The following is a 26,803-nucleotide window of genomic DNA, read 5'->3' as shown; positions in this document are numbered from 1 at the left end:
AGATAGGATTTCTGAGTTCTTGCCAAATCTTACGTGCAAACATACTGGCCAGTAGTTTTCGGTCAACATTCAACAGAGATATTGGTTTGTAACTGCTACATAAGGTCGGGTCCTTGCCATCTTTGTGTATTAATGATATTTTGGCTTCGAGCATTTGTTGTGGAAGGGGTTGACCCTCTAGTGTTTCATTACAAATCTTCAGAAGATGGGGCAAGAGGAGGTGGCGAAAGTTTTGTAATATAGCACCGAGAACCCATCTGGGCCAGGGGCTTTGCCTTTCGGGCACCTCGACAGGGTGGACCGGAGTTCCTCTAGTGTGAAAGGTTTAGTAAGTTTGTTTTGTTGAGATGTTGTTAATACCGGGAGATTCAGTGTAAGCAAAAAGTGAGCAGTGTCTGACTTTCTCTGCATCACATGAGCCTCTGTGTCATTTGGACAGAGATTATAGAGCTGTGAGTAGTATTCCAGAAAGGTCGTCTCAATATGAGAGGGGTTCTGAGCTGTAACACCACTGGAGTTCACGATGGAATGGATGTGGGTGCGGGCTTGTCTTTTGCGGAGCCGGGATAAAAGAAATTTTGAGGCCTTATCTCCATGTGCAAACATCCTGTTTTTCCACGAGAATATCTTTCAATTTTTGTCTCTTGCTGGTGATGGAGGCCAAAGTTGTATTGTGAATGGTTTTTTTGTGGCGCAGCTCCAGCTCAGCTAGATCGTCGTATAAGCTTTGAACTTCCTGATGTCTCTTTTTATTATAATAAGATGCAATGGAGATAAGTTCGCCTCTTAGCACTGTTTTATGTCCTTCCCAAAGGGTCTGGGGGGAGGTCCCCTCTATTTCGTTTTGTTGGAAGTATTGGTGAAGTTTTTTACTCAATCGCGCCCGGATATCAGGTAAGCCCAGTAGTGCTTCATTTATTTGCCGAGATCTGGAACCTGAGTGCATTTATTGATAGTAATACAGTGGCGTGGTCTGAATAAACGTTCGGGGTTATATTTGCAGTAGACAGTCTAGGCAAGAGCGATCTTAGTACAAAAATGTAATCTATACGGTGGTAGGATTTATGAGGATTGGAATAGAAAGTGTAATGTCGTACGGAGGGATTTAAGTATCTCCATGAGTCAACTAGCTGCAGAGAATTAAGAAACGTACGCAGTCTCACTGGGTCTCTAGGAGAGATAGCGCTTTTTTGTTTGGAAGTATCCAGCATAGGTTCCAGCGCAATGTTGAGGTCTCCTCCGATCAAGAGCACACCGTCTCTAAAGCGCTCTATCTTTTTTAAAGTCGATATTAACCATTTTACCAGTTTTTTGTTGGGTGCGTACAGGCTACATAGGGTCACCAATGACCCATTGAGTAACCCCTTAACACATATGTAGCGCCCTTGAGGATCTACGAGGGATTCTCTGAACTGGAATGAAACTCCCCGCAGCATAGCGATGGAGACTCCTCTCGAGCCAGATTGGGTTGAGGTGGCATGGTACCATGTGTCAGAGTGATCGTTCAAAGTTCGGTAGTCTGTTGGGTTTAAAATGGGTCTTCTGGATGAATAGCACATCCGCCTTTTGTTTTTTAAGTCTATGTAGTGTGGGGTGTCTGGAACTCGGCGAGTTTAGACCATGGGCGTTTAGGGATGCAAAAGTAATTACCTTATCGGCATCCATTATGGTGGTATAGGGCTTTCTCAGATGGCGTTTCCCGTGAAAAGGAGCCGTTTGTGCCTATAGGGTTTAGAAGATGGGAGGGGATAGGAAGAGGGGAAGGAGGGGAGGAAAGACTAGGAGTCAGAGAGATGGAAAAGGAGAAGCATTAGTTTTGTTAATTGAAAACAATATATAACAATTCCAGATTCAAACTCAAACAACATAATGCGTGGCATTGGTAGCCAGCTTTGGGGAGCATGTCCAACATACAAATTTATATTAAACGAAAACATCCTTGTAGAGCGTTGCATAACAGGAGCTACGTGAAGTAGCGAATAGCGGTGCCAAGGCCTGAAGGGAGAATGGTATGAGTCAAACAACATACTTAGGAATTCAAAAGAGGGGGAAGGCCACAGTCTGTTCCTGAATTCCTTGACCGAGACCAACAGAGTCCCAGGAGAAAAAAAGTCAAAACAGTTTTCCCCTCCTCAATTGTCCCGAAAAGGACAGGCGATAAGATGGGACAGCAGTGAGCGCAAATACCGCTCAGGTGGCATCATCAGGCTTTTTAGGAGTCGGAGATTTAAGCTGACTTTCTCCTCGTGCGCTGTGCCTTCGGGGTCACTTGTTGCCAAGGGACTGGGCTCGGAAAAGGTTCAATCAGCGCCGCAAAACGGAATGACTCCAGATCAGGGTAGGATTCAAGAGTTATGTCACGGGTTTTGCAGCCAGCTTTAACATCTGCGGATGATCTGGCGACGATCCTCATGTCTCCTGCTGTTACATGGACCCCGAAGGGGAATAGCCAACGGAAACGGTGACCCCTCTGCAATATAGCATCCGTGAAAGGTTTCAACAACCTTCGTTTTTTCAAGATGATAGCCGACAGATCTTGAAAGAGCTAGATCCGTGTGTCCTCATAGATGATCTCCTGTTGATCCCTTGCTCTACGGAGAATCATATCTTTGACTCTGTAGTCCAGAAAGCGACATAATACATTTCGGGGCGCCTCTCCTTGGGGCGGTGGGCCCTATGGACCTGGATTAGCTCGATTTCTCAGGGATCATCGTCAGCAAGTAGGCCCATGAAGATTTCTACTGCAGCTTTGCCCAGAGCCTCAAATGCCACAGATTCGGGAAGGCCTTTAATCCTAATATTGTTGCGGCGCTCCCAATTCTCGTGATCTTCCAGGGTATTATGGATCAGATGTAGTTGTCGTTCATGTGCGTTCAAGCAGCGTATTGGATTAATGTGAGAGTGCAGTTTGGGACTGTTCAAGCATCTCCAGCCTGTGGCCCTGCTGGGTTAGGTCATGCTTTATCTCTGCCAATTCTCGACTAATTGGTTCAAGGGCTTTAGCCAGTATTCGCTTTATGAAGGAGCGGGTAACCATGGGGTCCTTAGACGAGATTTCTCCATCCGTGTCACTCTCCACCTCAGAGTCAGAATCGTCTATGTATTTCATATCGAAGTGTTTGGCAGGCTTTGTTGATTCTGTTGTAGTGCCCTGTTTCTTTAAGAATTGGTCAACATCAGCTTGGGTGACAGATTTCACAGCTTTAGATACACTTTTGGGGGGCTTAACACTCGATTTCTCCATAGTGTTGCAGGAAAGCTCTGTAAAGGAGATTATAGTCAAATTATGGTTAATGGCTCCCCCTGCTGGTTTAGGGGTGTTTAATATGACATATTTTATCAGGCAATGCTATATGGTAAGAATCCAAGTATATTACTGGTAGATCCTACTGGTGGGAGTTTTAGTACACCAGCAGTAGAGAATAAAAAGCTGTACAATCCACTAGGGTGAGAGCTTATGGTGGTGTGTAGTAAAGCTCTATTCACAGCCTCTCTATTGCCTCTAAATTGCACAAGACGTCAGTCCCAGGACACAGCTTGCAATCTCAAATGTGGCCAGAACAGTGGGCTGGGGAAAGTATGTCAGTGGGTGCCCAGGTGTCACTGGGACCTGCAGTGTTGATTTTTATATGAAAATTGCAGCCTCAGTCTCTGTGTCCTCAATTGATCCTCAGCCCTGCTCAGGTTTTGCCAGGGTCCGTAGTGCCAATTTTAATAGGAGAGCTGCAGCCTCCGTCGCAGGAGTCTCCACTACTCCCCAGCACTGCCCAGGTCCCGCGCCCTCAGTCTGTTCCCCTCTGCTCTGGAGTCGGGGCTGGAGGTGATCTCAGGCCTCCGTGATCTCCGGAGCTCTCACCGCTCCTTGATGGCGTCGCCCCTCTCGCTTTTCCACCACTCCCTCCGAGCGGGCTATATGTTCAGCCGGTTGTTGGTGCAGGAGGCAGACACGGGTGGATCGTCTAGACTGCGCTCCTCTCAGGGTGCGAGACTGCGTGCACGCCGGGCCAAAATGGCGAGGGGAGGGGGGGGGGGTTGAATCACATGGATGGCGTCTTTGCGAGGCTAGATGGCACGGATGCTGTAGGTCTGGAGAGGAGCTCTGTCTACAACAGCGTCCTCAGTCAGCGGTCATCTTGGATCTTTGCTTTTGTGTTTTCTACCCCTTTTATGTGTAGTGCCATGAGGGATGGGAGATGCAGCGTAAAATCTTAATTATGCCAGACATACTTTCTGATGGCAAGAGCAGTATACCTTTATTTTTATGTTGACTTTTTAACCTGTGATCTTCTTTGGTTGGTTAACACAGACTATTGTTTGAATAATCCTGAATGTTGATTTAAAAGAGCTCCTACTATACCAACTGTGTAAATAGATTAGCTCAAACAATGAGAGATGAGCCATGTGAGTAATGCCCTCCCTAACCTCGACCCGTGACTGATGACCTTTTATGTAAATAAAAAAAGGGTTTATCCATCCTGCTGAAAAGAGACTTGAAACAGAGATTGGAGTAAGACTTTACAATACAAGGAGAGTGAAAGACATCCTTAAGGACAGTAGATGGATTGCATGGCATTACCCAAAGAGACAGACTTGGATTTTACATGATTCTAGCTTAAGAGTATCGTCCCTGACCATCAGAAAAACATGGATACATTTTGGGGAGACTAGGGTGGGAAGTCACCTGGCCCCATGGATATATTGTTTGGGATTGCCAGGAGGGACCCACCAGTAGCCTTGAACCCATGGATACATTCGGAGAAGCCAGATTGGGACCCGCCGGTCATCTGGCCCCATGGAAACTCTCGGAGAGGCCAGGGTGGGATTCTCGGGTCTCCTGGCCTTGAACCTCAATGGACAGCTAGCTTCCTAAGCTTGCCGCTACCTTCTCTCTGTGGGGGCCCACCAGAAGCGGGGGCCCACTGGTTGAGGTAGTTGGCCCTGGAAGTCCCAAAGTCGCAGCTGTTCTATCCCAGGTGGGAGCGGAGCGGAAGGGTGAGACTGTGTAATGTTGTACCATCTTGGGTATTTGCTGGGACTGTTCTGTGTGTTTATTGTCCGCTTTGTGATTCAATAAAGTATTGCCATGCTGTTTTACCCTCACCCTGTGTTGTCCGAGTAGCATTACGCCCACGTAAGACCCCTGGTCTTCACACCGCTCAGCTAGCTGAATGATCCTGTTCACTACTAACATCAGGGAGCGAGATCTTGTTCCCCCTGGTGATTTATGTATGCCACCATTGTCTGATTGTCCGACGTGATTCGGACGTGGTGACCCTAAATGTGAGATAGGAAGCCTGTCAGGGATTTTTCTACCACCCACAGTTTTTAGGTTTGATGACCCCTTTTTTTGTGGTCTCCAGCGCCCCTGAATTGTGTGGTCTGCCAGATAGGCTCCCTAGCCAGAACTGCTTGCATCGGTTGTGGGTCTGGCCCACTGCATGCAAAGTCAAATTTTCCCTGGCTGTCCACCATGAGAGGGAGTGTATAATTTCCAAGGAAAGATCTACTTTTCCTTCTAAATGTCCGTTCAATGACTTCTGAGCTGACAGGACGTCCCAATGGAGTTGCCACAAATGAAATTGGGCCTGACCGCTGGGAGACATGACGTCATCGCTTTCCTCAATTACATCATAGGTGATGTCATACTCTATTTCTGAGTATTTATCAGCCAGCCTAGCCCCCGTAAGACCGCTGTAACCTTTGATAGCTGAGCGGAACAGTGGTCCTCTGATTTCCCCACTATAAGAAAGTTGTCCAGGTAGGGGATGATCATTATGTTCTTGATTCGTAGGAAGGCTGTCATCTTGGCCATAAGCTTGGTGAATACTCTCAGTGCTATTGAGAGACCAAATGGTAGGGCAGTGAATTGAAAATGCCTGATTTTCCCCCTCTATGTACAAGGCTACTCTTTTTGGTAGTCCGGATGGATCGGGATGTGATCATATGCATCCTTTAGATTGACTACCAACATAAAGCAATTGTGATGAAAGAGCTTTATTGCCGAGTCCACTGATTCCATTTTGAATGTATGATTTTCCACCACTCAGTTCAGGTTCTTGGGGTTGATGATGGTCCTTAAGGACGGGTTTGGTTTTTTTTTATCAAAAAGAGGGGGGAATAAAATCCCCTTCCCTTTTGTAAATCTAGGATCTCGTAAAGGACCTGTTTCTCCACCAAGTTTAGAATTTCTGCCTCCAAGGTCATTTGCTCCTCTGCCGATTTCCTCATGGGGGTGACTACAAAGTAATGATGGGCTATCTGATGAAAGCGTATCTTTAGGCCTTCTCTTACTATGCCCAGCACCCAGGGGCTCGAGGTGATGACTTCCCAAGCTTGAACAAATCGGGACAGTTTTCCGCCTACCATCGGCCAGGCGTCATTGTGAGGGATTTTTTGACATGGAGGAGGAGGGTCTTCCAAACATGTAACCTGACTCCTTTTTGGTTTTGAAGTCCCATCTCCTTTCCTCCCCGGAGTATGTCCACGGTTAAATTTTCTGCTCCAAATATAAGATCTCCTTGTGTCACCTGAGAATCCTGGAAAACGCTTTTTTCTGTCGCCTGCCTTCTCTAAAATATCCAGGTTTTTACCAAATAGGAACTTCCAGTCACATGGTAAAGAGCACAGTTTATGCTTTGACTGCAAGTCCCCCGGACAACCTTTGAGTCACAGGGTCCGCCTGGCTGCATTTGAAAGGTTAGCTGATCTAGCTGACAGCTTTACTGAGTCAGCTGAAGTATCCGCAAGGAAGGCCGATGCCGCCTGCATCAGGGGCAGATTAGACAGGATTTTATCTCTTGGAACTTTTCTGTCTTTAAGTTGGTCTTCCAACTGTTGTAGCCAGACCATAAGAGATCTGGCTACACTGGTCCCTGCAACCGGTGGCTTAAGGTCTCCTGCTGCTGCCTCCCATGTGTGACGCAGGAAGGAGTCCGCCTTTTTAACCAGGGCATCTCTAGGGTCCCCTGAGTCTTCAAAGGGCAGAGACGATTTTTTGAAGATCGGGCTACGGCGCCATCAACCTTGGGGATTTTGTCCCATGACTCAGAATCTTTGTCCTCAAAGGGGTATTTTCTCTTCGAGGACTAGGGTAATGGCCCCGTTTTTCGAGCTTCCTCCATTCTTTGTCAATGACGGCCTGAATTTTAGAATTTACTGGAAATGTATGTTTCTTTTTCTCCTCCAGCACTGCAAACATAATATCCTCTGGCTGCTTTCTCCTCCCTCCCCATAGTGGACCTAATGGCTTTGACCAATTTGTTTGTAACCTCTATGGTGAAGCATGATCTAGCGCAGTCACTATCCGAAGAGGAAGAGGATGTGGAACTACTAACATATTGTTCTTCTAACTGGGGAGAGGAACTAGAATAGCTTTCTCTATGAGGCCTCTTCTTCCTCTTAAGTAAGCCTTTTTAGGGAGCCTTCTACCTCTGATCGGACATTAGACCTAAGACTTGCTGCGAAGTCTGGGGTACCTTGAGCAATGGTCCTATTGATACAGTCCAAGAAAAGCTCTTTCTGCCAATCTAGACCTAGAGGTATTTGACATAAGACACATCCTGTGTTTCTTTTTTGTGCTATTCTTCCTAGGCTCCTAAGGGTTAAAACACATAAAACCTTCATTAATAAATGGTGACATTCACGAAGATCACTCATCCCCGTAGTCACTGAAGGATACCGGATTTGGAGAATGTAGCGGGATGTGAGATGAATCCCTTCTGGATGGCACGGAGTCTTCTGATACCTTGCTACTACGGCTGCTGCTCCGGTTGCTCGAGCGGCTGTCTGGCTGAGGGGAGTCTGGCTGTTTCTTTCGCTGTCGCTGCTGAGGTGGAGGTGTCAGCTGCTGCTGCTGCTCCTGGCTATCCTGGTCTGCCATAGCTACCAAGATCATTGGCTGGAGCATGAGCAACGCTACCCTCATCTGCCCCCCTTTTCATAGGGGGCCAGTGCCATCCTGAGCCTCCTCTTCCGGTTGTCCACGTACTCAGCCCCCTCCTTGCGTTTGCCGGTCAAGGCTTCATTAACCGGCCAGCGACGCTAAAGGGCGCCGCCATGTTGGATCCGGCACGCCTCTCCCAGCGTGCCCCGGCGTCAGGGCAGAGCAACCCTGGTGCCTCACCCGGAAGTATGCCGTGACGTGGACCAGGGAATCATGGCAGGGGGGGGGGGGGGAGGGCGGCGCAGCGGTCTGCACGAAGCCAAAGCCCTCCTCACCGCCTGCTCCTGCTCGGACGCAGCATCGCCAGGGAGCTGAGGACAGCGCCTCCGGTCCCTGAAGGCCGGTGCACAGGCCGGAGCCTGTTCTTCTGCGATCAGGTCAGGGCCGGGTAAGTGTAACAGATACTCCATCTTCTTTCTTCTCTGCCATTTTCAGACCAGGTTCCCATCAAGGACAGGAAACCAACTGAAGATGGAGAGAGGTACACCCTTTTATTGCAGATGGTTTCCTGTCCTTGGTGGGGTGGATCCCTCTCTCAGGTGTGCACTCATGGGTGAAGGGAAAAACTACTTTTGAGGCACAGTGGAAAGCTCAGAAGGGAAGGAGCGTCAAATTGTAGTGCACATTTTGCTGGAATGGTTTGCGGTTGCCATGACACATTGGCAGAGCCCCTGAATTGTCAGGACAGCAGAACCCATCATATTGACACCACAGGTGTGTAACAAATTGTTATAACATTGAGCGTTAATACCACTATAATGTTGTTTTAGCCCCAAATTTTTACATTTATAAGAGGAAATGGGTAAATATGACCGCATAATTTGTTACACAACTTCTCGTGAACGTGGAAATATCCCATATGTGGCTGTACAGTAGTGCTTAGCCATACCGTGAGACTCAGGAGGGACGGAGAGCTATTTGCCTCCTGGAGCGCAAATTTTCCTAGAAAAGTATGCAGTCTCCATATACAGAGACCTTAAGTGCTAGCAGAGCAGAATCCTCCTCAAGTGACCCCAATTTGGAAATTTATCTACAAGTGTGGCGAGGATTTTGACTCCATGGCTGTTTTCCAGAAACAAGCAGCAGCGGATGTTGTGGAGTGAAAATTGCAAATCCTCCATTGTAGTGCCCAGTACATTATGCCCAGCTTGTGCTTCTGGAGACATGCACCTGTAAATTAAGTGGGCTCTCATCACCAAACATGTGGACGCTAATTGCAGTTTAGGCACAATGTGGGGCTCAGAAGGGAGGGGGCATTTGGATTTGAGACTGCAGATTTCACTGGATTTCTTTTGGGGGGGGGCGATGAGCCATGGCGCTTTTCCAGACCCTTTGTGTTACCAGTAACGTGGAAGCCCCCTATATTACTGTTAACAGATGACGGACCTGAGTTGGGACTTGTTTTTGGTGGATTGAGTAGAAATTTTATTGAGAACATTTTACATAATGTTTGGGATCACATTTATCCTGCGCTCTACGCTGAGCGCTTATATCGTGGTTTCCATCTAAATCTTCGAGTGACGCGATTCAAATGAAACTCCCAAGGGATCCATTCACTAATGAAGCAGCAGAGTTATTCTGTACTCCGTCTGACCTCTGTTTGGTGGTATCTGGTTTTTCAGATAAGCACAAAACCGTGGCCGACCTCACTTTTATGCACACGTAAAAAGACAGATACCGCCAGATCACAGGGCAGACAGCGTCCACAGTGCCTCCATCTGCCTCATTACAGGGAATCTTCCGCTGGGGGTTCCGTCTGAATCACGTATTTCAGAGATTTACACGGAAACCCCAGTGTAAGCGCTCAGCGTAGAACACAGGATAAATGTGAGCCGAGCCTTACTGTGATCTTTGGGATGCAGAATGGAATAAAAAAAAACAAAACAGCAGCAGGTAAAAAATTGGATTTATTTTTTACGCCTTTCCTCATGCGGTATAAGTGATTAGGAGACTTTATTCTTAAGAGTCAGTGGGATTAGAGTGATACCAGATTTATATTTAATTTTTATGTTTGGCAGCTGTCACACACTAAAAAACGCTCTCTTTTTTTTTTTTTTTGCAAAAACAAATTTTTGCATCGCCATATTTTGAGAGCTATAATTTTTTTATATTGCGGCCGACAGTCATGTGAGGGCTTGTTTTTTGCAGGACGACTTGAAGTATTTATTGGTACCATTTTCAGGCACATGACATTTTTTGATCGCTTTTTATTCCGATTTTTTGGAGGCCTATCAGTCAAAAGGTATCTGGTTAGGCAGGCGACAGCTGGGTACCTGCTTCCTTGTCAGCACCGGCCTTTTAAAGTAGGGGCTATCTGAAACGCGACAGTGTTTCAGAGTAAAGAAATACCTGGTTACAATCGCTCAGCCAATGTCTGATTCACGTTACCCATGGTTCGCGTGAATCTGACCACAGGTTCCCTTTCAATGCTGCAATACCAAACACACGCACCGGATAAGAGTAAAAAAAAAAGTGACGTTTCTGGAAGAAAGCAATCATTCACCTTATGAAAACCTTTTAAAGGGGTATATTCACAAGTAACTTTCTTGATGCTACTACTACTGTAAAACTCTACATTTTTTCTGTAAAAACGTTACATGTGAGCAAACCCCTAGAGATTCTTTCACACACATGGGCCTCATTTATCAAAAGTGCCCGAGAGGGGAAAGAAGAAAAGAAAAAAAAAAAAAAAAAAAAAATCGGTCTCTGTTGCCCATAAAAGTCAGTGCTCAGTTTTAACTTTTTTTTTTCTTTTGTGGTGCGTGGGGACAATAGATCCAATTTTTCTCCATGTGCCCATTTTTAAACTTCCAAAAATTAAAAAAAATGGACATCACGCAGGAGGCATTCATGTGCTGCCTATTTTCACGGACCCATTGATTTGAATGTGTGAATTTGATCCGTTCAAAGCACACGTCCTTTTATTTGTGGACACTGTTCAAAAAATAAAAAAAAAAAACACAAAAAAAACTGCAGACATGTGAACAGCCCCATGAACTATAATGTGCACATGGTCTGTAAAACCCGCTGAGAGAACACGTATGTTTTTTGCATATGCCACACACTACTATTCCTCTAGTATACAAAAAAAAACACAAACAAACCATGGACGTCTGATTGAAGCCTTAAACGTATGTCATGCGGATAATGATCAGATTATCTTCACGTTTAGACAAGTTACACTTTTTTTCTTCCTAAACCCCCCCGGGCCGCTCTCTATAATGAACGCTATTGATAGTTTGTTTGTTTTTTCCTTTTAATCCAGTCATTTACATATTTCTGAGTCACAGGACCACAAAAAAAGGGAAATAACCTAAATCCACAGAACGTTCCTACACAGAGAACATCAACATGAAAACACAACATCTTGACCATTTATATCACCGCATCAAACCTCTCGATTTGTGGGACATGGGACCTCGTGTAACTTGCAGGATGGCCCCCGGCTGGTGATCCCCTTCTCAGGGCGACATTGAGGAATAGTAATTTTACAACATTTCTCGAGGTCCAGACTCCTTAAATGTTTCAGCAACTACTGATTTACAGTCCTTCTGTAGCCATTTCTTCCATCCAGTCCTCTAGGGACTGTCCCCTCACCCCGGGCTGATTCCTCTGCTGGTGGTGGCACCCCCACTTTCTTCACCAGGTCTTTGCAGACACTCAGACCCTCGTTCCTTACTCTTCACCCACAGGACTGGGTAACAACTCTGCTCAACTCCAACCTTTCGCTTGTCAGCTCCCTCAGGCGGCAGAAACTCACCACTTTTTCCTGGTGACTACATTTCCCTGTCTCCTCAGGGGTCTGTCTCTCCTTGCCCTCCCTCACGGTGCCATCTCTTTGCCACCACGACCAACCTCTACTCTTCCCTATTTCTTGTCTCGCTACAGGGGCGACTCAGCAATAGAGCGGAAATTCTTCTCCTCCTCTCCTTATGGGCAGGCACAGGTTCCTCTGCCCGGGACAGTCTCAAATCTGAAGGACAGCAAAGAGCGACAGCTAGTCTACATCCCTAACCTGCCCAGTTCGTTTTGTACATCCCCACAAAAATAGTGTCCCTAAAGAAGCCCCTTAGTGTTCCCACACAGATTAATATCCCCTTAATGGCCTCCATGCAGTATCGTGCCCCAAAGATCTCCCCCCCCCCATTGTCCATCCACGCACTATGTTATCCCATAGGGCCCCCTTACACCGCACCAGTATGCTGCCCCTCCACTCTACTGGCAAATATATATTCACAATAATATAAAAAAAAAAAATATAGAAAATCTTCAGTCTTATTTCACATCAAACAAAGCTCAGATCCAATACACAAGGTGTGCACAGCTGTGAACGGGTGTTGATTAGCTGCAGCGGTCACTGATGGACAGGTCATCATCACTTTAAACAAAGTAATGCTTATTTCTTTATTCGAGATGATCTACTAAATTTTAGAAAACTTCAGAAAAAAAATAAATTTAGGCAGCTACAAGGGGAGCTCATTGTATAGGAATTACTACAGACCTCAATAAATCCCCCTTCGGCAGGCGTCCACAAGTGGTGGCAGAATATTATAATTTGATAGAGTTGACCCATAAAATGCATTTATTACAAATATACAGAATAACAGGATCTCTAGAATAGGGGATCTGGAGCCCCCCACCGCACACAACGTATTACCCCTACCATTGTCGGAATGTGCTCCAGGGGCGCAGGCCCCGCAGGCCGTGGTGTTTACTGTGGTGCAGTTGGCATCAGGCGTGGAGGTTATGGGGGCGATGGTGGTGGTGAGCTGGCACACGACTGCCCACGCTGTGGAAGATTACAGAGAAAAGCAATAAGAGGAGGAAGAAGATGACGATGTCCTTCGTTATTAATCTAAATCAAGCGATTTACATAAATTAACATGCACACGCTGAAAGTCGGAAAAAACGGATATAGCGCAAAGTGGAGTTTGACATTGGGTACAACTATGCCTGGTAAACTTATACTTTTACTTTAAAAAAAGAACCGGTCAGTGATTATTGTGCACATACAATGTACACATAGCAATGCCCCTTTTTGTGGGCATTGGGAGTAGTAGAATCTGACAGTGTGGCTTTTGGATTACTAAAAAAAAAGTTAAAGTTTGTGCACCCCTGGTGTAGAGGGAAGATGTTTTGGAAAGGGAGGTCCAGAAAGCAGCTTGGCTAAAAGGGTCAATTCACACAAATTGATTGTAATGAGGCTCAGCCGCTGATATTGGAAATCAATTGTCGTCTGATCTTTACATTCACATGTAGCATTGATTGGTGGAGGAGAGAGTTTATGAACGTGTATGATGGAAAAATCATTTGTAGAATTGTCAACAGCTCTTCTGCTATTTACACAAGGTGGGGGATGTGCTGACAACCAATGATCAATTATTTTTAAGCGCGTAAAAGGTGCGATTAGATGAGCGTTGTACACTGGACAATAACTGCGTGTGCACCGAGAAATCCAGCAAATCTAGAAACAACGAAACTCTGCAGAAGTGAAACTGTTACTTGCTATCACAATGTGGTTTTACATAGGACTGCAATCAAACCCATTAAAAATGATGAATTGACAATCACAGCTCTGCGATGTCTATTAGTCTATATATTTATATACAATCACCGACGTGTTTTAAGCAAAAATTATAAAATTGGTTTTAAAAAGGAGCAGCACTCACCTAGCAGGAGGCTCGGAGCCGGGGTCCTCCAGAGGAGACTTTGCAGCGTTGTCCTCATGTCTACATCAGCATGTCCTCAGCCTCATCTATCACTGACTAGAAACTCTGAAAAAACTTCCTCCTTCTTTCCCAGCAGCTTCTGCTGTTCTGGATGTGAATCACCACCTGACTGAGATCATGTGCTTGGCTCACAACTCCTAAGAAGCCGAGCGGCCGCCGCAGGATTGGAGCCTCCGCAGCCAGACGGATCCCTCCCCAAACCATTGTTACTCCACATTGTGTTAGGTTGAGTTCCCACAATGAGATTTTGATGCTGCGCAAAAAAAACCCAAAAAAACACAATGTCTTAGGCTATGTTCACACTAGGCGTTTTTTAATGCAAATTTTCAGCTGCGTTTTACAGTGCCAGCAAAGTCTATGAGATTTCAGAAATATCATACACACACACTGATTTTTTTTTTGTGCTTTGCATGTTTTTTTTGCACAATATATGTCTCTTCTTTCAGCGTTTTTCACCCATTGAATGGGTGGTGAAAAAACACTACAAAAAACGCAGGTATCAGGTTTTGCAGCGTTTTTTTCTGCCAAAACCTAATGAAATTGAATCAGATTTTTAGTTTTTTTTGCACTAAACTTTATCAGCATGCACAAGAGACAAAAACGCAGCAAAAAAAATGCAGCAAAAAACACAGCAAAAAAAGTTTTTGCCGCGGCTTCTTTCCCGCCAATAGATTAGGAATTCCTGCAGAAAAAAAAAACGCTGAAAAAACACCTAGTGTGAACATAGCCTAACTGTCCAGCAAAGTGGAGGGAATTTATAGAAATCTCATTCCCACTGTGCTTTTTGTTTTACGCAGGAAAAAAACAGATCCGTGGCTCGAACTCTGCAAAATGGCAATTTCTCTTGCGGGTATGCTGAGTTTTATGTGCAGATTTCCCCACAGAATTGCATTAGGCACTAAAAACACATATAATCCGCACATGACTGTATCAATGACGTTTTATCAAAGCCAAATACCAGAAAGTGTCAAAAACAAAGCAGATTAATTCTAAACATGACGGCAAAAAGAGAAAAAATGTGCTAAAAACGATATGAAAGAACACAAATGAGCAAACTTACCTAAAATCTGCAACATCAAAATCTGAGCAGTTCTCATCGTGGGAACGCTGCCGCACCATTATATTCATCGAGTGCAACATTGGTATCATTTGTACCAATGATCATGTCTTCTTCATTCTAGTTTCTTAGTTCTCTCTCAGTATAGCCGCCATCCAGCGGACTGGCCAAAAATGTGCACATGACTGGGTCTTTGGGTACATCCGTGTGCAAAATGGTCCATTTTTCATCCGGAAAACACACATTTTTTTCAACCATATGGTCATCTGTATGCCCGTTTTGTACATCTATACGACATCCGTTTTGTGCATTAACAATGTAATAAATTAAGTACAAATACAGTTTACTATGTTAATAATTCTAATGTAATCTAATCTTTAGGCTGCGTTCACACCATGAGTTTTTGACGCTTCGTATTTTAGAAAAAATGCAAGTAACCTAATTAACTTAATGGGTGCAGAAAATCCTCAACATCAAAAACTCATCAAAAGCTCATTTGTGGAAACGTAGCCTAAGGGCGCGCTCACACTGGCATATAATACAGATGTGTTTTTTTTTTTGGAGAGCACGCGGCCCAGTGTTATACTATGGGGCAGGGCAGATCTACAAATATTTAATCATGAGAAAACAATCACAGCATGCTGCAGATCATGCGTGTATAGGTGAGTGTGAAACATAGGACTGCACTCGGATGTCATCTGACTGCAGTCCGATTACCGCAGACACAGGCAATGGAGAAATTAAGTTCTAATCATGCAAAAAAACAAGCACTCATGCAGCTCCGTCCACAGAAAAATATAAAAAATTGTTTGGGGTCTCAGAAAGTAGCATCATTAACCAAACATTGAAGAAAAACACAGAAAGTTTGGTATCGCAATAATCAAACTGTTTTGGAGAATCATGTTTATAGGTCATTTTATCCAATAAAATGAACACCATAAAAGCAAAATCTCCCCAAAAATTACAGAATTGCGTTTAGTCACTGCAAGTTTATGTTGCACTATGGGCAGGGGCGCCATTTCAATTTTTGCCTCAAGCAGCAGGAAATCTAGAATCGGCATTGAGTCCGCTCAAAAAAACATTTAAAAGATTTTTTCTTATTTCTATCGTAAAATCATGTTCAGTCTTTTGAATATTTGAACGTCTCAACCGCCCCACGTGTACATATCCTTAAGACTAATAGAACATGACATATGTCATTAAAATGTATAAACTTTCCTCCATTACTATCAAATCCAGCAATCCATGCATGTACAAAGGTATATTTATAAAAAAATAAAATGTGGCTTGCGAAAGTATTCTCCCCCTTTGTATTTTTCATGTTTTGCTACCTCACAACCTGGAATTTCACTTCTTTTTTTGAGGGTTTGCATCAGTTCATGTAAAGAACATGCCTACAACTGTGAACATTTGGTTTTCTTTTTATTGTGAAGCAAACAACAAATAGGACAAAATAACTGAAAACTTCAGTGTGCAGAACTATTCAACCTCCTAAAGTCAGTGCTTTGTAGAGCCTCCTTTTCCAGCAATTACAGCCAGCTGCATGTCGCTTTGGATAAGTCTCTATGAGCTTTCCACATCTGGCCACTGGGATTTTTGCCCATTTCTCAAGGCAAATCGGTTCCAGCTCCTTCAAGTTAGATGGTTTCCTCTGGTGAACAGCAATCTTCAAGTATGACCACAGATACTCAATTGGATTAAGGTCTGGGCTGTGACTAGACCTCTCCAAAACATTTACACATTTCTTCTTAAACCACTCGAATGTTGCTTTAGCAGTTTGCTTTGGATCATTGTCTTGTTGGAAGGTGAAACTCCATCCCAGTCTCAAATCACTGACATACTGAAACAGGTTTTGCTCAAGAATATCCCTGTATTTTACACCATCTTCCCTTTGACTCGGACCATTTCCCCTGTGCCTGATGTAGAAAAAAATCCCCACAGCATGATGCTGCCACCACAATGTTTCACTGTGGGGATGGTGTTCTTGGGGTGATGAGCTGTGTTGGTTTGGCACCAGACATAGCGTTTACCTTGGTGGCCAAAAAGTTCAATTTTGGTCTCATCTGACCACTGCACCTTCCTCCATACATTTGGGGACTCTCCCACATCTTTTGACAAACTCAAAACGAGCCTTACAATATTTGTGTGTAAGTAAAGGCTTTTTTCTGTCCATTCTTCCATAAAGGTCACCTCTATGGAGTGTACGGTTTATTGTGGTCGTATGGATAGATACTCCAGTCTCTGCTTGAAAACTCTGCACCTCCTTCAGGGTTACCTTAGGTCTCTGTGATGCCTCTCTTATTAATGCCCTCCTTGCCCGGGCTGAGAGTTTTGGTGGGCGCCCTCTCTTGGCTGGTTTGTTGTGGAACCATGTTCTTTCCATTTGATGATAATGGATTTGATGGTGCTCCGGGGATCATCAGATATTGGGATATTTTTTATAACCCAACGCTGACTTGTATTTCTCAACAACTTTGTCGCTGACTTGTTTGGAGATCTCCCTGGTCACCATGGTGTTGTTTGGAGATCTCCTTGGTCTTCATGGTGTTTGGTTAGTGGTGCCTCTTATAAATGGTGTTGCGGCCTCTGTGGCCTTTCAGAAAAGGTAAAGTGTATAAACTGACATGTGACATTTAGATTGCACACAGGTGAACTTCTTTTCACTAAGCATGAGACTTATGAAGGTAATTGTTTGCACCTACATTTTTTAGGGGCTTCATAGCAAAAGCGGTGAATACATAAGCATATGCCAATTTTGAGTTATTTGATCCCATAAATTAAATGTATGCCGATATTTTTGTCACTTCACCAACTTAGACTATTTAATGCTGATGCATTACACACAAATCGGATTACAAAATTGTTACAAAATAGGTAAAAAGCAAAGGGGGGGTGAATACTTTCACAAGCCACTGTAGATAGATACAGGGGTTTATCAATCGCACTTGTGACTGGACCCATGTGGGTGAAGGGCCCGCTGACACCATTCAGTGTATTGTGGCGTAAGGGGTCCATGCGCTGTAATACACGCTGCCGGCCAATCAGAGGCCAGCAGCTGATGTCGGTGTGCATGTGACTGGGGGCACATGGCAGTGACCTCATGCGCTCCGGTCTCTTGCACGCTGAAGTCAGCTGCCGACCTCAGAAGAGGACACCGCACAGCGGGGGAGCGGGGGGAAGGGGAGTAGAATCATTTATTTTTTTTCTATGCATTTAAGAACAGCGGCAAAACAGGGGACACATACCAGGATGGGGCCAGGATAAGGGACAAATATACCAGAATGTGGGACATACACTGCTCAAATAAATAAAGGGAACACGTAAACAACAGAATATAACTCCAAGTAAATCACACTGCTGTGAAATCAAACTGCCCACTTAGGAAGCAACACTGATTGACAATCAATTTCACATGCTGTTGTACAAATGGAATAGACAATAGATGGAAATTATTGGCAATTATCAAGACACCCTCAATAAAGGAGTGGTTCTGCAGGTGGAGACCACAGACCACATCTCAGTACCAATTCTTTCTGGCTGATGTTTTGGTCACTTTTGAATGTTGGTTGTGCTTTCACACTCGTGGTAGCATGAGACGGACTCTACAACCCACAGAAGTTGCTCAGGTAGTGCTGCTCATCCAGGATGGCACATCAATGCGAGCTGTGGCAAGAAGGTTTGCTGTGTCTGTCAGCGTAGTGTCCAGAGGCTGGAGGTACTACCAGGAGACAGGCTAGTACACCAGGAGACGTGGAGGGGGCCGTAGGGGGCAACAACCCAGCAGCAGGACCACTACCTCCGCCTGCAAGGAGGAAAAGGAGGAGCCCTGCCAGAGCCCTGCAAAATGACCTCCAGCAGGCCACAAATGTGCATGTGTCTTACAAAAGGTTAGAAACCGACTCCATGAGGGTGGTATGAGGGCCCGACGTCCACAGATGGACAAGAGAATGGCATGAGAGTGCAAAGCAGTCATCAAAGCAAAAGGTGGCTGCTTTGAAGAAACTAGAATATAAGACATATTTTCAGTTGTTTCACACTTTTTTGTTAAGTATATAATTCCACATGTGTTAATTCATAGTTTTGATGCCTTCAGTGTGAATGTACAATTTTCATAGTCATGAAAATACAGAAAAATCTTTAAATGAGAAGGTGTGTCCAAACTTTTTGTCTGTACTGTATATATATATACCAAGATGGGGCCAGGATTAGAGACAAACAGTATATACCAGGAAGAGGGACATATAGATGATAGATAGAGAATAGAACATATTTAGTTGGAGTCAGTTCATTTCTATCGACTTCATCTCATTTGGGGTCTTGACTAATTAGCTTGGGAGGATGAGCAGTTGGGGCAAATTCTCTTGATATTTTTTTTCTCATTAGGAGCAACTTTCATCAGTGCACTGGATCTGATTTTCATCCATTTTTGGTCAGTGTGTCATTTGTTTTTCTTATAAGTTTTTCTTAGCATTAAGGCTCATTCATACGTCCATTTTGTCACGTACGGAAAAAGTGCAGCTCAGACGGCATCCGAGTGTTGTCCATTTTTTTTTTTTTTAGACTCATTCACGTTAGTAAGTGAATTTGGTTCCCTTAAAGTCTGTCATTTTCTTTTTCTAGCGGGAAGAATAAAGGATGAAGCCCAGAAGCTACAAGTTTCACCTAAGCTTTGACATTTGGAAATAGATGACATTATTCCACTGATTTAATGAACTTCTCAGCAGATGAAAGAGAACTTGTTAGTAATCGTTGTGATTCTCATCAAAGCCTGGAGATAACTTCTCCGATCACTTTTAGAACTTCTGCTCGATAATTTCAGGGACAATGGCAGCTGTATCGCAAAACAAAGAACTATTGTACAAGTCCATGAGGGATGACATCTACAGCACAACTGGGAACTCCCTGCAATCTGGGCGGAATGTTGCGTCGTCTGTAATAACAGGGTCTTGGTTATAGGTATCCCCAACAAAACCATCTTATATATTTTAGGACATTTTTGGGGGGTCTATTATGGTTTTTGGGATCTTTTATATTGTGTGCTGTACTGGTTGACCCACATGTTAATGTCTGTGATGGGAATATGTCTTTAAAGTCCAAAATACACTTAGTATTAACAGGATTGAAGGTGCTGTATGAAAAATAAAGTTTCCATGAACAGCGCCACTTTTGTCCAATAAGCTTTGTTTAGTATTGTAGCACTCACTTGGGGATAAGCTGCAATACCAGACACTGTATATAGACATTGGTGGCGCTGTGTAGAATATAAGCACATCTTTTTTTTTTTTAATCCTGGGAATCCCTTTAGTATACAACATCACGCATCACCGGGAGGATGAGGCCTGCCACATCTGTGTCCTCAAGATATTAATCAACAAGCAACCTAAGGGCCCCGTCACGCTAAGCGATGCAGCAGCGATCCCGACAACGATACGACCTGTCAGGGATCGTTGCTGCGTCGCTATGTGGTCGCTGGTGAGCTGTCAAACAGGCAGGCTCACCAGCGATCAGGGGAGCAGCGATATCGTGGAAAGGATCGTTCCACGATGTCCTGCTCCCGTTACCAGCCTGCTGCAAGCAGGAGCAGGCTGGTAACTATGGTAAACATCACGTTACTAAGTGCGCGTGTCCCCCTAGTAACCCGCTGTTTACCATGGATACCACTCTGCTACGGTGCGCGGGAGCCTCCGCTTACCGTAGCAGAGTGGTATCCATGGTAAACAGCGGGTTACTAAGTGCGCGCGTGCCCCTAGTAACCCGATGTTTACCATAGTTACCAGCCAGATCGTTGGTCCCGCTGGTCACACACAGCGATGTGTGCTGGCCAGCGGGAGGCCAACGACCAAAAAATGGTCCAGGACACTTTGCAGCGATCAGCGACCTCACAGCAGGGGCCTGATCGTTGCAAAGTGTCACACACAGCGACATCGCTGGTGAGGTCGCTGGTGAGTCACCAAAACCGTGACACAGCAGCGATCTCGCTAGCGATATCGCTATGTGAGACGGGGGCTTAAGAGAGAATCTGCAATCAGGTTTGCGCAACCTAATCTGAGAGCAGCATGATGTAGGGGAAGAATCCCTGATTCAGCGTTTTTTTCTCATTGGATTTTCTTTATTTGGGACATTGTCATTTTTGTATCCATCAGCACCTCTAATATCATCTATATTTCCTGTAACTGTTTTGGTGATTACTGGACTATTATTTTGCTTTACACTGGTCATCTGATATGGCTTTTTGAAAAATCTCTGGACTTTATATTTATTTCAAGATTTAATTGGACTTTTTTTTCTTTGAGTCTTACATGACTCTGCATGCTGGTGGACTACATTTCCATACGCATCAATTTTTTTGACTTATTGGGGTGTTAGTATTACTGTGGACATTTAGCTTTCTATATGCCATTGATGTCATTATTGGATATTTGCTGAATACGCTACTGAGGACACTGTTTGCAAAATTCATATGTGTACTTGTTGAATTGCATTATTAAGGTTTCTTGGGGACTAGGTGAAGGATAGCCGTGGTACAGTGGGGGCACTATTTGAATATTGGGGGCTGATATACTCCACTGCCAGAAAGGGATTAGTCTATTATCCCTTATAGCGTATTATTTACGGCCTAGCTGACACTATTTCTATTCCTTTTTCACCTTTATATCCCTCTATGTCTCCTTTCTTATATGTTAGTTTGTCCCAACTGTACTATTGAGTACATTATTTTAGTGTGTTTAAATTAAAAGTTAATTTTTAATGGGTAATTGTCTTTTTTGGTAGATAATCTTTACTTACCCTCCTTCCAACGTATGTTGGTTATTTTCTGGTATTTGGTCACTTCAAATATTAACCCAATAGTACAAGCTTTTAAATAAAGACACAGCAAGAATAAAATACTTTATTTTAAATAAAAGTCCACACCATTTTTTACATATTTATTTAAAAATAAAAAACACAGTTATAATCACCTAACATCTAATCCCCTGAAACCCTTGTCCCCTGTAAAAAAACAGAAATAAAAAAGCAACCATATACTCACCTAACACCTAATCCCCAAAGCTATTGTCACCTGTAAAAAAAAATAAAAAACAACCATATCCCTCACCTGTCTGAAGTGATGAAATAATCCATAGTGTCCCATGAGGATCTGGATCAGTTGTAGAGCAGTCACTGATGTGTATTTGACTGACTCAATTGAAGTCAATGGATGAAAAACGAGGCAAAAAAGCACAAAGAATTAACATGCTGTGGATAGAAAAGCACAGCAAATCCTGAAAGGAAAAATACTCATCATGGGCACAGCACTTCAGGATTCTCATTGACTTTGCTGGCAAAAGGATTTGATAGCGTTTTTGGGCCAATTCCGCAAGGAAAATACGCTGCAAAAACGCACCGTGTGAACACAGCCTTAGTGTGTGTGCACTTGGCATCTTTTAGAGCTTCAGGAAAATGCCGGTGGTGGTTTCCCTGAGGTTTTCTCTGACGTCATCCTGAACACCTTTTGCGGTAACACTGCTGGCGATTTTTGTTTAATTCCATATATAAAATGCAGTGTGTCTACTTCACTTTGTCAGGCAGGTCCTATTTAAGTGATTTCTTGATTGAGAACAGGTGCGGCAGTAATCAGGCCTCTGTGTGGCTAGGGAAATTGAACTCAGCTTCCCAAAGATGTGAAAAACCACAGTTAATTTATGGTTTAAGGGGGGGTGGGGAGCAATCACTTTTCACACTTTTTCACACAGGCCCCTGTAGGTTTGCATTTCTTTTTCCCTTAATAATAAAGATCTTCATTTAAAACCTGCATTTTTTTAATTGTGTTATCCTTGTCTTTTATTTAAATTTGTTTTGTGATCTGAAACTTTTAAGTGTGACAAACAGGCAAAAGAATAAGAAATCAGGAAGGGGGCAAACACTTTTTCACGCCACTGTAGTAACAGTTTCCAAAAGGAAGCCGCCAGAAGAATGGTCAAGTCACTTCTAGTGGCTTCACGGCTTTCGAAGCCTGAAGTGGTTTACGTGGACATGTGCACAGGAAGCTGTTTTGACACTGCGCTGCATATGTTCATTCTTTTTGCCATTTCTTAGCACTTCTTCAGACAAAATCCACCTGAAAAAGACACGTGGGCACATACCCTAAGGCTTGTGATTTAACCTGATAAAAGTCACACTTTTATCCTATAATTTAGTCCGGTAATCAGGTTTTCATAATTGGATAACTGTTCGAAGCCACTAAACCCAGCGAGGTCCCTCTTGATGAAAAGTAAAGAAATTCCAGGTACTGAAGAACTCAGGTGTAAACTGTTTGAAATGTCATAAAATGTGATTTTTTTGGCATTTTTACTCCAGCTCTGAAACTCTTTGAAAAGTGAGTGCAGTATAGCTGGAGGGTGATGTGATAAAGCATGGGCAACAAATGTATAATAATTTTATTTAATTATTTTAATTTCATGGATTTCCCACATCTTTCTCCAGGGCACACTTCATCACGATAAAACTAACTGTAAGGCTAATCTCAACGATACAATATCTTGGGTTGAGTAGAAGCAGCTGAGGACTCATTGTAGGACCAGGCAGTCCTATACCTGAACTTCTGAGATTTTATACAAGTAGCGAGTTGCTACTTATTATAGATACATGTTTATTCAAGGACTTATAGTGTATTATGTTTTTCTTTTTTTATTTATGTGCCATTTGCTCTCAAGTCTCTTCATTTCTATGTCCTCTCCAGTCTCTCAGATACAGAGGGAGGGAAACTGCAGCTGCATCCCCCTCCTCCCTGTCTTCTATTTACTGTATAACTGGAGTGACCTTCACCTAACAAGGTACATGTCAAAATTTGCTAAATAATTGAGATATAATTTAATAAAATGCAGTTTTTTACACATAAGAATTTTCCTGGTTGAGGAACGTGAAGGAATACGGAACTAATTGCAAATATGACTACTCTGACATGTACTGTCACTGATCTATGGGACAATGGCAAATCTTCTTGGAACATCGAAGCATTTTGTGGTGTTTCTTATTACTGAAAGGTCACATAACAAGCACATTACATGGCTTTAAAGGGAACCTGTCAGGTGATTCATGTTTCCAAAACTGGGGATAGCATGAATCGGAGCCTGACATATTCTAGTTTAAAGATCTGGCTGGGGAGCATAGATAGTCCGCCTCTGGCCGGCTCCTCCCTGCACAGCTCTAGATGATTGACAGGTCTCTCCCAATGCACACACATGGGAAAGAACTGTCAACCACCTGTAGTTGTGCTGGGAGATGCCGATCGGCGGTGGCACTGGACTCGTCTCATCTTTCCCTATAGTCCCCAGTCGGATCTTTAAACTAAGTTTTCTCTGAAACCGTAAGAACGTTTCAGAGAAAAGAATAGCTGCAATAGTGCGGCCAGGCTCTAATTCATGTTGCCCGTGTTTTGGAAAGCGTTGCCATTAAACTGCTCAGATGTATTGTAACTCGCTCCCATCTTCAAGCCCAATTAGCATTGTGACAAAGTCACTGGCAGAGTGCTGGAGGGGAGATATGTTTCACTGAGGCTATTAGCTTCAGTGATGTGAAATCTGGAAGTTTTCTCCTGCATGGTATGTGCTGAGAGGGTTAATCAGCCATATTTAAAAGGGCTTAGTTTTTGTGAATGGCTATAATAATAATAATCTTTACTTTTATATAGCGCCAACATATTCCACAGTGCTTTACAAACATTATCGGCACTGTCCCCATGGAGGCTCACAATCTAAATTCAAAATCAGTATGTTTTTGCAGTGTTGGAGGAAACCAGAGAACCCGGAGGAAACCCACGCAAACATGGGGAGAACATACAACCTCCTTGCAGATGTTGTCCTTGGTGGGATTTGAACCCAGGAGCCAAGCACAGCAAGGCTGCAGTGCTAACCACTGAGCCACCATGCTGACCTACTATAGTGTGGGTGGGAGGCCATTCACCATATCTCCACCCCAGGGTCTGGGCTATAAATATCCAGCCTTTTGACTCAGGTGTTGTTCAGTGTATGGAGAAGCTAGCTCCTGAGAGAGAGAGGAGCTTGTGGTTTTGTGCTAACTTGGACCATGTGTTATTGGTAACCCTGAGTGCCCGGACCTCGGCCAATATACGGACTGTGCTGTATCTTTTATTTTGCTTGGTTGTTATGCTGAATGGGCTGTGTTTACATTATGAACTCTAGATTGGTTTATGATATTTTTTAATAAACCAATCCAAACCTTAAAGAGACAGTGTTCCATGTCTACCTCAGTGGTCAGCAGAGCAAGTCTCTCGAGCACAGTATATATAGGGTTATTAGGTGTAACATTGGCATGAAACTGCATTGTGCCGTTTTCATTTATTTTATGACTACATTAATTATAGCAATGAACTGCAGGTCTTCTTGTGATTGAGATCAGCTGAGGCCAGATTGAAAAAAAGTAGAATATTGGTGTAACTAAGATGTCCTTCCAGAATGTATGTGATAACATATGTAGGTCTTATGATGACTGGAGATTATGCAAGATTAGGTTGTAGATGTATGTAGGAAAGTTCAAAACCTTAAAGGAGTTTTCCAGTTTCTGAAAACCCCTCTCCTCCTGGCACAGTTTATCTTAAGAAGGCAAACTGCGCTTTTCTCACCATCCCTGGGTCCGGCGCTGAGTTTCAGCTGCTGCTCCCAGGGTATTTTATTGTCAGCAGTGCTGTCATGACATCTATAGCACTTCAACCAATAACTGCACTCAGCGGCTCTGAGCGGCTTGTGACGTCTACATGCTAAATCCGCTGAGCTCAGCTATTGGCTGCAATGCTAACGATGTGACGTCAGCGCTGCAGACTATAACAGGCACCTGGAGCAGCGGCGGAGACACAGCGCTGGACCCAGGGAGGGTGAGTTTGTGTTGTTCAAAATGAACTGCAGCTGGGGGACAGAGGTTTTTAGAAACAGGAAAACCCCTTTAAATATATTTGGATCTGAATTTCCTGAGCAATGGGAAGCCAGTGAAGGAATTGGTAGAGAGCAAAGAGCAGCAGAGTTAAGGGTGGATTAGAGGCAAAGAAGAAGGATATTGCTGTTGTCTAGGCAGAAGATGATGAAGGTATTTTTGCTAACTCAAAGTTGAGGAAAGAGCAGATTTGAGAGACTTTTGAAATGGCCTGTAAGACTGAGAAAAGTGTAGATCCATTAACAGAGATTGACAGGTCTGGTGGGGAAGTGTGAAATTAAATCAGCTCAGTTCAAGTTCTGGATTTATGTAATCAGCTCAGCTCCAATGTTGGATTCATGTACTGATTTTAGTTCTGGTTCTGTATTTAAGTTATGTACATGGTTACGATGCGGTATTTATGTAATCAGCTGAACTTAGTTCTGGTACTTCTGTGTTTATGATACAATGTTAGATCAGCGCTGTTGCCTCCGCATGTGTCCCCTTCCCCCTCTCAGCAGGAACTCCAGAGTCTTCACTCACCGCACCATGCTGCTCTGGTCCCCACCCAGGGCCTGTGCATGGCACGCAGGTCTCCTGGGAGAATGCCTAGGGCGCATGCTTTTAAAAATGTCCCCAGCCAATGGCTGGGAGACATAACTTATTTAATGCACTTTCCCCAAATGGGAGGTGCCTTAGCAACGTTAGCACCAGTGCATTTCCTGCTACCTAGTTGTAAGGTCCCTTTACCTGTACTCTCTGTATCTGGTCATGTCCATCCCATTTACCTGACTCTGTCCGCCTAGTCTGCACCTGATCCTGTCCGTTCTGATTTACATATACCTGAACTCGCCCTGACTGTGTCTAGTCCTGATCTTGACCCGTCTGAACCAGCACTTGTGAACCTGCACTTGTGGCCGTCCTGTGTTCCTGTACCTATCCTGCATCTGTCTACCAGCCACATACCTCCAGCTAACCAGTTCCTGGCTGGTTCTGCTTCCCTGTCCCCTTGGGGGTCAGCTGCCGCGGCTACGGGATTTGTCCTGGAGTAGCACCTGGTGTTCACCTGGGTTCAAGTCTAACCACACCACCAGGGGTGTTACGGATCTGGGTGGTGGAACCTCTGTGCTGCGGTGCAAGGAGGGACCGGAGGGGCGTAACTAGGTATCA

The 26,803-nt window shown here is 44.1% G+C and overlaps 1 protein-coding gene across 4 annotated transcripts in view; it reads right to left on the bottom strand.

The window, feature by feature from the left end:
* Nucleotides 1-13,806, bottom strand: part of LOC141162707 (uncharacterized) — a 123,581-nt gene extending 109,775 nt beyond the window's left edge. For 3 of the 4 annotated variants that reach the window (XM_073649077.1, XM_073649089.1, XM_073649082.1), the window contains exons 1-2: nt 13,612-13,806; nt 12,606-12,731 (exon numbers count right to left, since the gene is read on the bottom strand). In XM_073649077.1, coding sequence (XP_073505178.1) covers nt 12,606-12,731; nt 13,612-13,669 — 184 coding nt within the window. In that variant the 5' untranslated portion in view covers nt 13,670-13,806. Of the gene's footprint in view, nt 1-12,605; nt 12,732-13,611 lie in introns of those variants that run through there. The other variant, XM_073649085.1, reaches the window with a different exon arrangement.
* Nucleotides 13,807-26,803: the final 12,997 nt, after the last annotated feature.

Source organism: Phyllobates terribilis, unplaced genomic scaffold (genome assembly GCF_046119375.1).
Source record: "Phyllobates terribilis strain yellow unplaced genomic scaffold, ASM4611937v1 Scaffold_1__5_contigs__length_1240528914, whole genome shotgun sequence".
Classification (NCBI taxonomy): domain Eukaryota; kingdom Metazoa; phylum Chordata; class Amphibia; order Anura; family Dendrobatidae; genus Phyllobates; species Phyllobates terribilis.
The sequence above is the reverse complement of the archived record's forward strand: the minus strand, read 5'-3'. Positions and strand labels throughout refer to the sequence as shown.